This window comes from Hetaerina americana, unplaced genomic scaffold (assembly GCF_022747635.1).
Source record: "Hetaerina americana unplaced genomic scaffold, ioHetAmer1.1.p SCAF_8, whole genome shotgun sequence".
In the NCBI taxonomy this organism is placed as follows: Eukaryota; Metazoa; Arthropoda; class Insecta; order Odonata; family Calopterygidae; genus Hetaerina; species Hetaerina americana.
Genome location: NW_027287427.1, coordinates 30,181,216 through 30,195,837, shown reverse-complemented (window position 1 = coordinate 30,195,837; position 14,622 = coordinate 30,181,216). Strand labels below are relative to the sequence as shown.

The window sequence follows — 14,622 nt, the reverse complement described above, 5'->3', positions numbered from 1 at the left end:
CCAGTACATTTGAATTTTTTCTCCCTAGTATATTGGACATGTACTTGCTCGCGACCTTGGGACCTGTTGAGGAGTGCCTACACAACTCACAGTTAAGGCAAACCCGGTCGTCGGAATGGGAATTCAAGCTGCCCGCCAACCAACTGGAGGGATTAAACAAAGAAAATTTTTGTACTTATTCTACGGATAAATGTCACTTGGGACCTCTACCATGAGATTAAAAAAATCCCATCTTACGACTTCAACGCCGGACGTGGCTAATTTCGACCGCATCTTGATTGACGATAATCTGGGAGACTTTGGAGAGAGGATATTTCCAAATCCATGGATGTATTACGTTGAAAACGAGACATGTTCGGGCCCCAACGTCGATCGAGGCAAGGGCTCCAAAACCGGTGCTCTACCTGTGGAACCGGTAGGTGCCTATGCACGCATCACGCCGACGGGAGAGAGGTGAACGCGTTGTGTGTTGGAGTGTTGAGTCAGGTGAAGGTTTCGACGTAGGGCGAAAGGGTGCGATTACGTGACGTAAGTGGTGGAAAGCGTTTAGAAATCGAAATGGCCGAGGGCCAAGGAATATCGCAACAAAGAAATTAAGCTAGCGTCGGAAATCTGATCTTATAAGATTTGGCCAATGATGTGGAGCAATTTTTTTTCCGAACGACGCATGGGCGGAGCCGATGCTTAATGCCGAGCTAGCGAGTAGTAAGCGAATAAAAAATGTAGCAATTGGCATTTTAGGTATATTTATGCATAAACAAAAAATTAAACACAGATATTTTTAAAATTATACTGCGCATAGTTTGCGTAAAGTTGGCCTGATTGGCAAAGAAAAAGAGAAACGGTCATTTAAAAGAGGGCAAGTACTGTTAGATTAGGAGCGATTGTAGAACCGGATTGGCATATTTTAATTCAGAAAACTTTCCTAACTTGAAGAAATTTTAAGTTAATACCCAAACGATGAATTGATAAATTATCATTTATGTTTCATGCCAATTAATAAATAGCTAACACTCGCCAATCTTAATCACCAAAAAATACTCATTTCACGCCATTCCATATATATATATATGACTTTATTTGTTATACAAAAGTGACTTTACCTTCGTCTTCCTTGAGATACATTTCTTTGAATTAATTTGCCAATAAAATCGTTTGGTCGCAAGGAGCTTCCCCAGCTATTTGATTTTTTCCTGCCTTTGTAAGCCCAGTTTAAGCCTTCCACAGGTTTAGATCCGCGACACAGTTCTTTGATGCATACCCTGCATCTACTTTCTATGCGTATCTACTGCTTGCTTCTACATGTTCACACGGCTGTGGTGTCCGAGTGGTTAAGGAGTTGGACTCGAAATCCAATGGGCTATGCCCGCACAGGTTCGAATCCTGTCCACAGCGATTATTTTGCCGGCCTTGATGACGGCGGGATAACGTCCTCGTATGCCAATCCAAAGGTCGCGGGTTCGATTCCCGCTTGGGTGGGTTTTCCTTCACATAGGGCTTGGGTGTTTGTAATTGTCGTCACTGTCAATGGTCCGATGTAAAGGCCAAAAAGTACTGTTTTCAAAATAAGGCTAAATAAATATTTACTTTCGAACTCCAAGAAACACTACGCATTACTTTTTACAATTTCAGTGACCTATTTACGAAAAACAATCGCACAGATATCATTAAATAAAAAAGCTAATTAAGGGCAACAGACCAGTGATGAAACATTTTGCTTGCATGTTCTCAATTAGACAATGAAATTTCTCCATTCTTTGTTATCATTCGAATGACATGTTTCCGTAACTTTTCCAAGTTATACGCCTTATTGCTGCGAATACATCATTTGTAAGGCAAACTTTTAATATTTATTATGGCGGACTTTTATCATTCCCATGGGATACAAAGATCTTTGATTTATGTATCTAGTAGATAGCGATGAAAATGCTGTTTGCTTTATAACTTTCGTGACACTATGATGCGCCAAGGATTTCCAAAAATTAAAAATACATTAATTATAAAATCACGCATTATATTTAAAGTATGCAACTAAAATGGATTTTTAAACACTTCTTCTATCCCATTGCACGAGTTATTTAAATTACATGTAAAATGTACATAGAAAACTGATGATTCACAATATCACTTACCGATCAAACAAATTAATCAAACGAGTCTGATTACATTGAAATGATGATTAAATATAAGTCTCAAACACTCTTCGTAATTAACCATGTCGTCTCTAAGGGGCAGATAGCAAAGATCAACTGTGGTTTATAAAAGAGATTGATTCCTGACTTCATACCCTATCTTCCCGCGAGCGATAGGAATAAAAAACATTAGTTCATTAAGCAAAAACTTAACAATATTCATTCACTTCTGAACTTCAGATCGCACGGTAGATAAGAATATAAATAGCAACTTGATTTAAAGTTGTTGCTTAGTTTCCAGGAATAAACTAATATAGAAGCAATTGACTTACTTAGGGGTTTTTTTTATTTTAGTGGCAACTAAAAGGGAAGACGTCCTATCTTAGTTGCCAAGTCAGCGAACCATATACCCATCACATATTTACTCTCAAAGAGATGGGGAAAGAGAGAAGTCGATATAAATTGCCACATTGTCATTGCCATAGGATCCATACCGATCATGAGGCAGACAGTGTGTTCAGGAATGGCACGGGTGGCTAATGGAATGGTTTTCCAACATCTCTGAGTTTTATGACACTTAATTAATAATTTAAGCTAGTAAAAGTTCTTGTATTTTCTGACTAAAATCAAAATTCGGCGAAAAGAATGAAAATTTTCATTAGCCTTCAATTCTTATGGCACTAATTTGAGTTTGCATAACCTTTTTTTAGAATTTCATTTTGCAAAATAATAATTAAGCCTACAGGCGATAGAAATGAACTTCAAATGTATTTCTCACGTGATCTAAAATTAATAATCTGAATAGCTCGTGCCAGAGACTTAAGTTGTGAAAAACGTATCCTGTATTCTGCAGATTGGCGACATTAAATAATGCGGCAAGTTTGAAATATCAATATCCCGTTTAAAAAGAAAACCTGCAGGCTGCAAGAAAATTTAGCAGTTTTAGTCTTAGATTTTTATATACGATAGGATTCGTCTTTGTTTCCTAAGTTTTACAGTCCAAATTATTGTACAATCAGTGGTATGTTGGCTGATGAACGTAAATTATAAGCCTAGTTATACTTAGAAACAAATAAAACACTAAACTAGATGCCGTAACAGCCAATATTGGATTAAATGATTTTTTTATCTTCACGAACAATCTGCCTGCCTTCATTCCGTCCACCTTGGCCAATTATTTCCTCCCAAAATTTCCTCTAATATAACCATCTTCAAGGATCAATAGCCACTTCGGCACACCTACAGCTAATTGATTGATTCTTGATTGATTCATGATTGATTCTCATGAACAACATGAACATGATTGATGATCATTGAACATCTGATTCATTGATTGATTGGAGGCATATTTTAATGTTATTTCAATATTTACTGCATCCATTTTTACTTTCCTCTTTTTGTTTGTATTGTATTCAATTCTTCATTTGTTTCCATTTCTGTCAGTTTATTTTTTGATTTTTCTAAAAAAAACCCACACCACAAAGCCCTTATTCGCAAAGACCCTTTTTTCAACGTCTAAGTCTCCGAGCTATACAAAATATTTCCCAGACACACTTTTCTCAAATATTCTCCTTACAAAAGGATATTTTCTCAGATATTATCCTTCATTACTTGAGGTCCCTGTCTTCAACTTACCAACTCTGAGGTAGTTATTTTCTTTCTTTTTTATTTCCCAATTAACAATGACGCAATTCTTCTCACTATGTCCTTACTACTTTGCTATCTTTGTCCACAATACCTTCTACGTAGGTGAAACCCACTGATGTGAATTATCTTCAGCTAATAGGCTGTAATTTAAACTGCTTTAGTACTCGTATATTTCTCACAACTTTAATATTTAACTAACTAAAGTTATCAGCATGAATATGATCGAATATAGGACGTTATACAGGTAGCTCACCTCTGAATAAATTGAAATTCACACATCAAGGGAGCATAAATAAGGGGGTGGCGAATCCTTTCCCTGTACCGCCTGCGGTTTCCGAGGAAGATCAGGTGACCGCAAAATCACATAGCTTGGGTGAAGCTGAGGATGCCTAGAGGCGTCACCCAGAATCGAACCCGAGCACTACAGTCAGTACCCCAGCGCTCTACCCACTGTATTACCATGCTCCTGGCGTAAGTGCTCAGCTATCCACGAACTATCCGATATTTCAAATAACAAATAAAGAATAGAGAAAAATAACTAAACAACCACAAAAGAGCTATTCTATACGATACATATCTATTTATTAAGCACTTTCACCTGTTATCCAAGATCGATATTGATAAATATTAGGACAATAAGTAATCAAAGTATAAGAAACTTAAGTTAACGATTAGTAAAATTCCCAAACTTTCTCTTAAACGGACGATGATTAACTTACACAGTTTAAATTTGATCCATCAGAAATAATCACAACCCTCTAAACCAGACAATTTAACGTTTTCCAATTATTCCGGTAGGTTTTGACCATAAATCTATATTCACGACAACTTTAAATGTTAGACATTGATTAGATGCTCTTTAAATAGACAATAGAGAGAAACAATAGATGCTTTAAACACACATCGATAGATGACATATTATGAGCCAAAGCCCTTTAACTGAATAATATCACGTCAAGATTCGGGTACAAAGAAACTATACAACAATAATGTACTCATATCACTAGGGTATGTGACCCACATATTCCCCGGATGACGGCATGGCCTAGTAAAGGTAAGCATAACGCAGTCACAGTCCTTCTCAATTTGTGCCCGGCTACGTCCTGGAATTAAGTCAATCACGGCAGTCTGAAATTACCATAGAAACAAGGCAAATTTTCATGCCTTATTACTACGCCACAGTTTTCATTCGGCCGCTAGTGCCAAATAACTTGCCCGGGACAATACTTTCATCGTCATATCCCTTCCACTACTTTTAGCAACGCTGACACCCATCAACTCGTACCCTGACTGCTCAATTGCCTTCCCCGTGCGGTCGGACCCAAGCGGGAAAGGTCGTCGATGGCAAAACACTATACCGAAAAGGAACGCGCCTATAACCCCTTTTTCGTCCGAGCGCTTAAGGTGGTGCGCTGGAACTGGCGATCTGGCGAATCTTTTCTTTCGAAAACTGGAACTGGCGAATCTTTTCCACGAGCGACGCGAAGAAAGTGGAATGAGGAGAGACAGGGAAAAAAATGGAGACCTCTGCCTCGCTCTTTATCGCTCGCTGGAATCGAGACGGTGGAGAGAGACATTTACGGCACCAGAGCTCGGCAAAAAGGAAGATTACTTTTTGCCCTGCTTGACGGCTCTGTTGGACCTCGTAGGTAATCACTTGGATTAGAACGGGAAGAATGGCGTAATGCAAGAATCGAAGACTCTCTGATGGAGTTCCTCTTCATGAATGGTGATTCATGATTGGTCATTCTTTTTCTCTTCATGAATGGTGAGCTTTCAGCATGTGACGGATTGAGCAGAGCTTTGACGCCCCAAGGCTAATGAGATTTTAACCCGTCATGAAAAAGTAATCGTTTCAGATTTTTCTGGTATGATATTCCACGATATCCACTAACTGTACATCCGCACGAACGGTTAGTTAGCAAAATTGAACCAGCACCTCATCGTGTGGCGGTTTTTTTCTTTTGAGTTCAACATGTATAATACATCTGACAACCTCACGTTGAACTATTTCATTGCCTCATTTTCTCTGCGACCTGGTATACTGGTGCACAGCACGCGTGCCTCTTAGCAACGGTATGGATTATTGAGGATGCAATGAGTTTCTTTGGTGACATAGTAATGAGGCATTTTATGAATGGATTAAGGTACTTAAGTACCTATCGCACATTATTTAATCCATTTAGAATTTTCTTTCACTTTTTTAGATAAAAGATAATAATTGTGTTGTTTACTACTATATGTTCCAAGGGAATTCATAAATTCCCTGAACAATACTATTCTTTACTCTTTATAAACTTCCTTGGCGTCATATGATACATACAATGATATAAATAAATGTTAATTTTATTTAAAAAATCACACTACTTCAAATAAAGTTTACTAAAACGCCTCAACTTTGAGTAAAATTAAGCATCGTACATACAAGTACGATGCTTGTACAGTTTAAATACTGTTACCTGGACCTATCACGTTTGACACACTATCAGCTAGCGTAATTATGATTTCTAAATATTGATCCCTCGACTCTGTAATGTTTATTCTCACTTAAGTGAACTTTGGTATCCAGTATCTTGAATACACGTTAGAGGCAACACGTCATTGTCATCAATTCTTCAATATTTCACTTTTCCAATGTATTGGCTTGTTGCGATGAAAAGGTCAAAGACAAATGTATTATTTTCGCTGGTTAGGCCTCATTTAGAATATGCTGCTAGTATATGGGATATTCGTGAAGTTGGATTGATTGCCGAATAAGCTCGTGTGCAGCGTAGAGGAGCTAGATTTGTAAAACTTCCTTATGACAAACGGAGTGGCGTATCCAAATATTAGATGAGCCAAACACTCACGGAGCGAAGGTTAATTACAGATTAAATCTCTTGCATTGATTGGAAGAATGTTTCCTTAGCAATGATGTTGAAAATGTATTATTAGTTCCATCGCACTACGGTAGGCGAGATCATGGCTATAAAATGACAGTTTAAAGTTTAGAATAGATAGATTTAAGATGAAATTTTTTCCACGAACGATAAGGGATCACTATAACATTGCCCGACCGCGTTATGGGTACAAATATTCGGGTCAAAGTTGGTCTGGTGTGTTCACCCCCTGCCGCACACCCTGGTGGTGGCTTGCAGGGTACGAAAGAATAGTATGAAAAAATGAATTGCGCTACATTACGGATATCACATTGTACGTTCGTCTATCTATTACAAGAATGATTATGTCTATCTAAGCAAAATTATGGGTGTCGGGAGAGTGAGGTGGGTAATGAACTGGTTTTCCGCCCCGAGGGCCAGGGCTCGAATCCTAATGGCGGCAGATTTATTTCAATGGTGTCCTAATCCTTATTTTGGACGTTAAACTGTGGCTCGTTGGTGCCTTCCGTTACGACTTATAGCGACACCGGGTGACCCTCCACCCTTTCTCCAATCCCTGAATATCCTAACCCTTCCGAATTAATCAACTTTCTCCAATAGTGCAAATGACTGTCGGTCACCGACCTTGTAGTAGCTAATACTTAAGCATAACTATACAGAAGCATATCAACTATAAAAAAGTAGTACCATAAGGGAAAGTATGCGGAAGAAGATGCAGAGAAATAGCATTGACACACTGGCATGATATAGGAAATACAGGAATGAGTCAGTTAATGAGAACTGTAAGAATATCATGTAATCTGTACCTAAGAATATAACAGAGCAATAAGTAGAGCTATCATAGCTGCGGGCAACACCTCTTTGAACTGTTGGCCACTATCAGACCCTGAGAAAGTATAAATGGCTGCGCTAAGTTTAACGAAATAAAATGGCAAGTATTTCCTCGCGTTCCGTGCGCGGAACAGGTGGAACGTTGAGGAGGGTCACGGATCCTTGCGCATTGGGGAAACGCTGGTACGGGTAACTATCCTTTGGGCATTTCAAGAGGCGTTTACGGCGGAGATCGCGCTCATAACGTATCTCTATTCGCACTATAATTCCTAAAATGGAAGTCAATCAGGGCACAGTTTATAGGCGGTGGTTAAACGGTCGGGAAAAACGCTTCCCGCGACAAGGAAAGTTGCCTCTATGGGGTTTGAGGTTGGAGGATAAGGAAAGCTATAGAGGACAACGTAAACGGGATCGGAGAATAGGGAGATAAGGATTCATTTTCATTCATTCATACGTTAAAAATCCGCCAGATTCGTTAAAAATTGTTATGATGAGAACACAAATGTGCCAATAAAAAGAGACGTTTCAGGCGTGATATGGTGGAATATCATGATTAATTAAAAATAGCAATTTTCCACAAAAATATTTTTGTGGAAAATTGCTATTTTTAATTAACAAATGTGCCAGGTCTTTTAGGGGATTTTGGCTGGGAGCCACTTGAAATACGAAGAGAACAAGCAAGACAGACTTTTGGAAAGGTTCAGAACAAACGAGTTTAACGAAGACACTAAAGGAATTATTATGGCCCCACACTACTTTAGTAGATCATACCACAAAGATAAAATAAGGGAGATAGATTCCAGTACAGATTGATACAAATACTCATTCTTTCCCCAAACAATCAAAAATCATAATAGTAAGAAACCGAAGTCACTTTAGAAATATTAAAAACATTGAATTTACAAGTCGGGACAAAATTAAGTATTTCTAATTTTACAATTAAATTATATAATATTACAATTAAATTTGTGGGTACATGTGTATGTTAGTTGGTATTTTGAGTGTTTGCATGCGTGTGGGGTGTAAGTGCTCTTGCATGAATGTACGATATACCATGTTTTGTTTGTGGTTGGCATATATTTGTGGCTTTTGCATGCGGGTTTTTTTTCTTTCTTAATTACGGGTGGTGTCCTAACACGCCATAGTGGCGGCTTGCAGGGTATTAAGTAGAGGTAGATGTAAGCTCATACCTGGTAGCCTGTAAACCACCACTAGGATGTATGGCAGGGAGTGATTACAAACCAGACTAAGTTTGGGCCGACTAGTTTGACCCTTAGCATGGTCAGACGTTATTCTGATCCCTTATCTTTCGTGGAAAAAATGACATCCAAAATCAATCTGTTCAATTCCAAATTTCTCTCATTTTATTTAAATGATCTGTCCTACCGTATTATGATGTGATTAATGATGTATTTTCAACATCATCACCAACGAGACATTCTTCCAATAAATGCAAGATATTTAATCTGTAATTTAACCATCGCTCCGTCGGTGAGTCCCAAGATAGCTCCCCTAATTATGTTGATACGCCACCAACTTTATCATTAAACGCTTTACAAAGCTTCCTTCTCTACACCGCACGTGTTCTAATTTGGAAACCATTCAATTTCATGGAGATCCAATATACTAGCTGCATGCTCTAAATAAGTCCTAACCAGCGGAGGATAGAATTGCCTTTAACCTAATCGTCACATTTCTGCAATACCCTTCTAATAAATGCTAATTTTTTGATAGCTTTTACACACAACTCTCAATGATACCTATTTACAAGACTAATAAATGAGATAAAATGACTTTAGCAACATCTACTTTCCATCCATTGCTGACATGTAATGCTGATGAAATGTTTGCGTTTTATATGAGACTGTAAAATTAATGCAAAATAGGAACAATAATTTTGAAGTAGTCTCTAATAGTCATAAATTAATTGAAATTGCATGAAACTCAGATATCTTTCGTCAAAAACAAGGGGGCTTCTCGTAAATCACATTTTAAAAGTGCAATCATATCGAATAAATATATAAGTCTTAATACAATATATGACCTGTATAACTCTCAACTGAGGATTATATTAAGTAGCACACTCAAAATGGGCCAAGTAATTTTATCATCATTGGTCATTCAATCCTAAGATTGGTTGGCTGCAGCTCTCCATCCTACCCTACCTGATACTAATTTGCTTACTACCTGATATTTTTTGCTATGTATTTTCTTCTTTATTTGTCCCATATATTTGCCCCTTGGCCTTTCTCTTGGGACTTTTCCTTCTATTATAGTCCTCAAGAATCCATTTTGCCTCAGGGTGTGGCCAATCCATCTGGTTCTTCTTCTTCATTTTTTATTTTATCCGTCCATTTGATCTTAAGCATCCTCCTCCAGCACCAGGTTTTGAAGGCTTCTAGTCTCTTCTGATCTACTTTTCCGATGGTCCATGCTTCTTATCCATAGAGTTCCACGCTGCATACGAATGTTTTTACGCATTATTTCCTCGTCTGTAGTTCTCTCTTCTTTGAACACAGCAGTTGTCTTTTCATTGTGAATGTTCTCTTAGCTTGAGCTTTTCTTCGCTTGACTCTATAGTCTATAGTACTTCCTCCGTCCCATGTGATGGTACTTCCGAGATAGTTGAAGGAATCCACTTGCTCTAATTTTTGTCCTTTCAGTGTGACTACTGAATTCCGCTTCTCTCTTCCGCACACTAGGATTTCAGCCTTCATCTTGTTAATGTTCATGTTATATCTTTGTAGAACTTGATCTGATACATTTCGTGGCCTTTGAAGATCCTCCTGGTTTTCCGCTATCATTATCGTCGGGGAAGCGTAGCATGTTTATCTCTTCTCCATTGATCCTAATTTTGTTTGATCCCATGCATTGTGCTTCTCTTATTTCCTCCTCATACAGGTACATGTTGAACAATGCAGGTGAGAGGTTGCATCCTTGTCTAACTCCTTCATTAATTTTAGCCTCTATTCTCATTGTGGCTAATTGCTTTTTGTATAGCTAATAGATTATTTTTCTGTCGTTTTAACCCAACGTACCCCGAGTTTTCTGGCGGCGAAGTTGGCTCTCCGTGATTTTTAGGCTGCGATCGCTATTTATGTCGGCACCGGGCTAGCTCTTGCACTTCTTCACCTGGTTCTTGTATCTCCTTCCTTTTAGCATGTAGTCTACTTTGTACGTTGCGATATCCCCTGGCATCTTCCATGAGTACCTCCTCCTTCGATGTTGTTTGGAGATGGTGTAAGCTAATACCATATTCTTCTCATTGCAGAACTCGACCAGTCTTTCTCCTTTGGCGTTCCGTTTTCCAAGCCCGAAATTTCCGACGCTCCCTCCTTCTTTTCCTTCTTTTACGACTGCGTTCCAGTCTCCCAAGATGATGACATTTTCTTTCCCCTGCACATGCCCGAGGACTTCCATTTGCTCGTACTTTTCTTCTATTTCTTCTTCTGTATGGCTAGACGTCGGCATGTATACTTGCACAATCGCGGTGTCCGTGGTCTTTCCTTCCAGCTTCACCATCAGAATTCTCTCGTTGTACGGTAACATTGCCTTTACTCCTCTGCCCCATTCTTTCTTCAGTATGATGCCAACGCCTGCGACCCTCCGGTCGTCTCCCTAGAATATAACTCGATATCCGTCGCTCCAGTAGTCGTTCCCTCCCGTTCACTTGACCTCCTAACTCCCAGGATGTCTATAGCCAGCCTCTCCATTTCTATCTTGGCGTTCTCCAGCTTTCCGCTCACCCCTTATTCCATGTCCCTATCCTGTATCTGTCTTTCCTGACCGATGTACCCTTCCCAGTAGTCCCCACCCGGAGATCCGATTGGAGGACTGTTTTACCTCAGGAAGTTTTACCTGAAAGGATGTCATTACGCCATAAATAGGTGGAGTGCAGGGCTGCATCTCATCGGGAGACTGATGAGGTGGTTTCCCTTTGCCTTCCGCATCGTAGTACTTCGGCCGATTCTGTGAACTTCACTCTCGTCCGAAGCTGTAGCTGTTGATGCCGGTCTGATCTTGTAATTTCATAGTAAAATGAAAATTAAGAAACCCAGTTATCAACCCGAGCTTTCTATTGGTTAGAGAGTAGATCTCCGAAACAAGCTACTGGGCGCATGAAATTCACATGCTAGCTTCTGATTAGAGATGGAAGGCACCTCATCTCTTAGTGCTTCCATTTGGTTTTCCGCAAAATTCTAGCATTAGAAAATTCTTACCGATTGTATTTTGCATTGGCGACAGTTATAAAACCATACAATGATATGAATAAATGTTAATTGTATAAAAAAGTAAACCTACTTCAATTAAAGTCTACTATCACAACTCAACTTCGAATAAAATTAAGTATCGTACATACGTACAGTTTAAAATGCTGTTCCTTGGACCTATCACATCTGATTCACTATCACCTCAAGTAATTATGATTTATAAATTTCCTCCCCTGACTCTACAATGCTTATTCTCACCTAAGTGAACTTTGTTATCCATTATCTTGAATAAACGTTAGAGGCAAAACGTCATCATTGTCATCAATTATTCAATATTTCGCTGCGCCAACTTATTGGCTTATTGTGATGAAAAGATCAAAAAAGAATGTTATTTTTCGCTGGTTAGGCCTTATTCAGAATATGCTGCATTGCATAGGATCCTCATGAAGTTAAATTGATTGCCGTATTGGATCGCGTGCAGCGTAGAGGAGCTATATTTGTAAAACGTTGTCATGACAAACGGAGTAGCGTGTCCAAAATATTAGAGGAGCTAGGCTGGGCATCACTCACGGAGCGAAGGTTAAATTACAGATTAAATCTCTCGCATAAATTGGAAGAATGTCTCTCTAGCAGTGATGTTAAAATATATTATTTCCCCAATCGCACTACGGTAGGAGAGATCATGTTGATAAAATTAGATAGATTAAATGTAGAGCAGATAGATTTAAGATGTCATTTTCACCACGAACGATGATGGATCACAATAACATTGTCCGAGCGTGGTAGGGTCGTATGCGGGTCAAAATGTGGTGTGGTGCATTCAACCCCTGGCACACACCCTATCGATGGCTTGCATGGTACTAAAATATGTAAATATATTACTGCATTCGATATGATGTGAGTGAAAATTTAAGAAATTTTGCTAACCACTAGCAAAATTTCAGATGAATTTGAGATTTAACTCACATGGCTTCGAAAAATGCTTCCTTTTCAAAAACGTCTTGAATGTTCACGTAGTAAAAATAACATCCATGTACCAAACAAAGTTCTTCCTTGATATTCTTTTCCAGATAACTCACGCCTCTCGCGATGTGACGGAAACACCAAGATAAAAAGACCGCAGAGCTGTGCTTGATATTACCACTAGAATTAACTCATTAGTTTACGAAATAGCTTCATTTGAAAGCTTTAACGAGTATATTCTTATGCGAAAATCCCCTCATTTTCCGATGCAACTAGTAATACTGACGTGAGTATAACGTTCGCTTCCAGAGATGAAAGCGAGTTAAAAATAGTAATTTCATGCCAACTGGAAACTTTTGACACTTGGAGACTCGGTTGACGTGAAACTTTAATCCTTCCTTCAAGCAAAATTCTTTTGCCTTCAGCGATGAGAGAAACCGCGAATGGCTGATTACTCAAACTGCAATTACGCAACGAGGAGATCAATTGCGAGCCAACCTCTGAGACTCTCCAATGTGGGACATAACCACTTTCGCGTCCCAACCATTTCATTCCCGAACAATGACTTCCATTAACACTTAAATCGCTCGATAAATATAACAATCGATCGAAGAACGATCAATCATTCGGAGAATGGCAACAATAACATTGCCAACAATAGAGGTTTCTATCGTCGGCAATCAGTGACCCAATGGCATTTGCGGAACTTAAACAGTAAATTAGCTGCTGAAAGCGTGACAAAATTATTGGAAATAAAGAGTTGCGACCAACTGCAAGCATTAAATTGCATGCACGATGTGAACTAACTAAGCAAAAATCGTATAAGTTTTACGATAACACAGAGATAATTGTTCTAGGGTACTTAGTAAGCCATACCACAACGTAGAGGAATACTTTCCTCTCCCACGATAAGCTAATAAAACATTAAAAAACATCACATAAGAAAATGTTAGCTATTCGACAAATATTATAAAAAAGACTAATAACCAATAAATACCCTAATGGCTGATGACGTAATAACTCCTGCCCCACTCCCTCGTTAGTAGCTTCAAACAAACAGGAAACCAAAACTATCGTTTTTGTCCAATTACAAAATCTTTTTGTAATTATATTCCCCTAGCAACACAGCTCAAAAGTACTCCACCATTGAAGTCAACCAATTTTATTTTTTCTTCACCTAAAACGGTAATACTCCTCAAAAGACCAAAAGAAACCAAGCTACGAGGGGTCTAGGATTCAACTTCCATCTAGGAGGGTTTCACTCCTCCAACTAGGAATATGGCTGGTAATTGTTAAATTTCTGCCCTGTAATTGTTCTAATGGGTGGACTTTACATAAATATTTAACTAAATATGCTTTTAAGAGGAGATAGATAACGTCCGTTAAGGGCGAAGGAGGGGCACCGTCGTAAAGATGTCACGAGGGCCTTTAAAAAGAACAAAACCTGCATCAGAAAGAATCCTCACTAGGAGTCACTAATACACTTTCTGTTTCTTGAAAACCTGCTACAAAGAAATCCTCTCTCTATAATATTAAGACAAGCCTCCCGCTGGTTGACATGCCATCCCAATCAGTTTCAGACTCCTCAGTGCGCAGACCGTTCTTAGGCCCCTCGAAATGAGATATATTCCAACACCTCCTCCATGCTACCTGTCCCGGTGACACACGATTGAAGAAATTAAAACGTTAGAGACGTGGAATGCGTGAGTTTCATAGAGCGTGAATGAGTGGTTTTCGCGGTGTTTCCATTTCGAGGTGAAACACTCGGCAGACGGGCGTCTCGAGTCGCCGCCCATAATGGAAGCCTTTTCAAACGACCGGCAACAAGGAAATCGAGTTTTTACGATTAAGGAAGTTGCCGGGGAAAAATAGGCCGGGCAAGTTGGAAGGTTTTTAAAAAACGTTCTAGGCGGAAGATTTTTTTAAATGACACACGAGATTATGAAGGAGACGCTCGAG

General features: G+C 39.0%; 1 protein-coding gene and 1 non-coding gene across 2 annotated transcripts; one reads left to right on the top strand and one right to left on the bottom strand.

Moving 5' to 3' along the window:
- Positions 1-1,313: 1,313 nt before the first annotated feature.
- TRNAS-CGA (transfer RNA serine (anticodon CGA)) lies at positions 1,314-1,395 on the top strand. The gene has a single exon. It is a non-coding gene; the product is annotated as a tRNA-Ser (tRNA).
- Positions 1,396-10,600: 9,205 nt separating this feature from the next.
- Positions 10,601-11,038, bottom strand: LOC139697976 (craniofacial development protein 2-like). Its single transcript, XM_071596830.1, has one exon. The coding sequence runs from the start codon at positions 11,036-11,038 to the stop codon at positions 10,601-10,603; it is 438 nt and encodes a 145-aa protein (XP_071452931.1).
- Positions 11,039-14,622: the final 3,584 nt, after the last annotated feature.